The sequence below is a fragment of the Quercus suber genome, unplaced genomic scaffold (assembly GCF_002906115.3).
Source record: "Quercus suber isolate HL8 unplaced genomic scaffold, Cork oak 2.0 scaffold_199, whole genome shotgun sequence".
In the NCBI taxonomy this organism is placed as follows: domain Eukaryota; kingdom Viridiplantae; phylum Streptophyta; class Magnoliopsida; order Fagales; family Fagaceae; genus Quercus; species Quercus suber.
Genome location: NW_027069657.1, coordinates 593,068 through 594,716, shown reverse-complemented (window position 1 = coordinate 594,716; position 1,649 = coordinate 593,068). Strand labels below are relative to the sequence as shown.

General features: G+C 54.8%; 1 protein-coding gene across 1 annotated transcript; it reads left to right on the top strand.

Annotated features, from left to right (window-relative positions):
* Window positions 1-279: 279 nt before the first annotated feature.
* LOC112010488 (uncharacterized) lies at window positions 280-1,284 on the top strand. Its single transcript, XM_065779132.1, has 2 exons — window positions 280-707; window positions 792-1,284. Exons 1-2 carry the CDS (start codon window positions 280-282, stop codon window positions 1,282-1,284), a joined length of 921 nt encoding a protein of 306 aa, XP_065635204.1.
* The last annotated feature ends 365 nt before the right edge of the window (window positions 1,285-1,649 follow it).

Sequence of the window (1,649 nt, the reverse complement as noted above, 5' to 3'; positions counted from 1 at the left end):
GAACTCGTGTGCTAGTAAGGACAACAGCTAAGCATGGTAGGATCAAGCCCTCACCAAGGAAACCCCCATCGACCTAAACCGGCTAAATCCCAGTACCAGGGTAGCTATGGAGACCCCGAGCGCGGTCAAAACGAGGAGAACGGACGATTTCGTGAGGGAAGCGTACATACCTCAATGACTAGCGGAAGCCACGTACCCTAGAGGCGCGACCATGGCCCCGGCACGCGATCAGAAGAGGCCCATAGCCACACATCCTAGAGACAGGATGGTAAGGTGGCCATGCAGCGCGAGATAGATAATTTGAAGAGAAAGCTGCGCCATGCACGGCAGAGACGGGCCGAACCCAGCCCCGACTTGCCCTCTAACGACGAATACAGGCAGGGGTCTAGAACACCCCCGAGCGAGACTTTCTCTCACGAGGAGGAGCGCTACCAAAGGCGTAAGCGTGACATCCTAACTCCTAGGGGCTTAGGGAGTGACGCCATGAGCAAGGCACTGGATCGGCTCTCCAGGTCACCCTTCACGCATCGTATAGAGGAGGCGATGCTCCCTCGGCGGTTCCAGCAGCCAACCTTCACTGTTTACAATGGCAAGACGGACCCCGTGGAGCATGTGAGCCAGTTCAACCAGAGAATGGCTGTCCACTCTAAGAATGAGGCGCTGATGTGCAAGGTTTTCCCATCTAGCTTGGGGCCTGTGGCAATGAGGTGGTTCAACGACCTGAGGACGAATTCCATAGACTCATATAGACACCTGACCTAGGCTTTTGGTTCCCGTTTTGTCACGAATAGCAAACCTCCTCGGCTCATAAGCGCGTTACTGTCCCTATCCGTGCGTGATGGAGAGACTCTCAAGGCTTACTCGGACAAGTACTGGGAGGTTTACAATGACCTAGACGGCAAATACGATGCTGTCGCCATCAATACATTCCAGAATGGACTACCAATGGGGCACGGCCTGAGGAAGTCCTTAACCGGTAAGCCCGCAACCAGCGTGAGGCAATTGATGGATTGGATCGATAAATACAAGCTGGTAGATGAGGATATGCTACAGGGCAAGGGGAAGGAGAAGGTTATCCCTCAGGAGAGAAGGGATTTCAGGTCGGACCGATATAGCAACGCTCGCCCGAGGAGGGATTTCAGTGGGCAATCTGGGGCGACCAACGCCCAGACTGTCAGCGTCGTGTTCCGAGAACCCGTACATAAGGTGCTGGAAAAGATAAAGGACGAACCATACTTCAGGTGGCCGAATAAGGTGGCTGGGGAACCTGAGAAGCGCAATTAGAATCGCTACTACCAATACCACCAAGACCATGGACATGCCACAGAGGACTGCAGGAACCTCTGGAACCACCTGGACCAGCTAGTCTGGGAGGGAAAGCTGAAGCACCTCCTGCAGCATTCCAGCAGTCAGCAAGGCCAGACCTACTAAGAGCCTCGAAGGGACACCGCCATGGGGCAGCCCGCTGGGACGATTAATGTAATCTTAGCGGCGCTAGGGAGAACGGGCATGCACCCTTTGCGAGTGTTGTCTGTAGCCCAACATCCAGCTGAGAAGTCTCGGACAGAGCCAAAGAGGGCCAAGAAGGATTTTCCCCCAGCCTTGAGTTTCTCGGAGGAGGACAAGATTGGGACCACCCAACCCCACAA

Coding starts and splice junctions, on each gene's coding strand:
- LOC112010488 (XM_065779132.1), top strand. CDS start 280: ATGCAGCGCGAGATAGATAATTTGAAGAGAAAGCTGCGCCATGCACGG. Junction 708..791: donor TTGGGGCCTGTGGCAATGAG/GTGGTTCAACGA, acceptor TGTCACGAATAG/CAAACCTCCTCGGCTCATAA.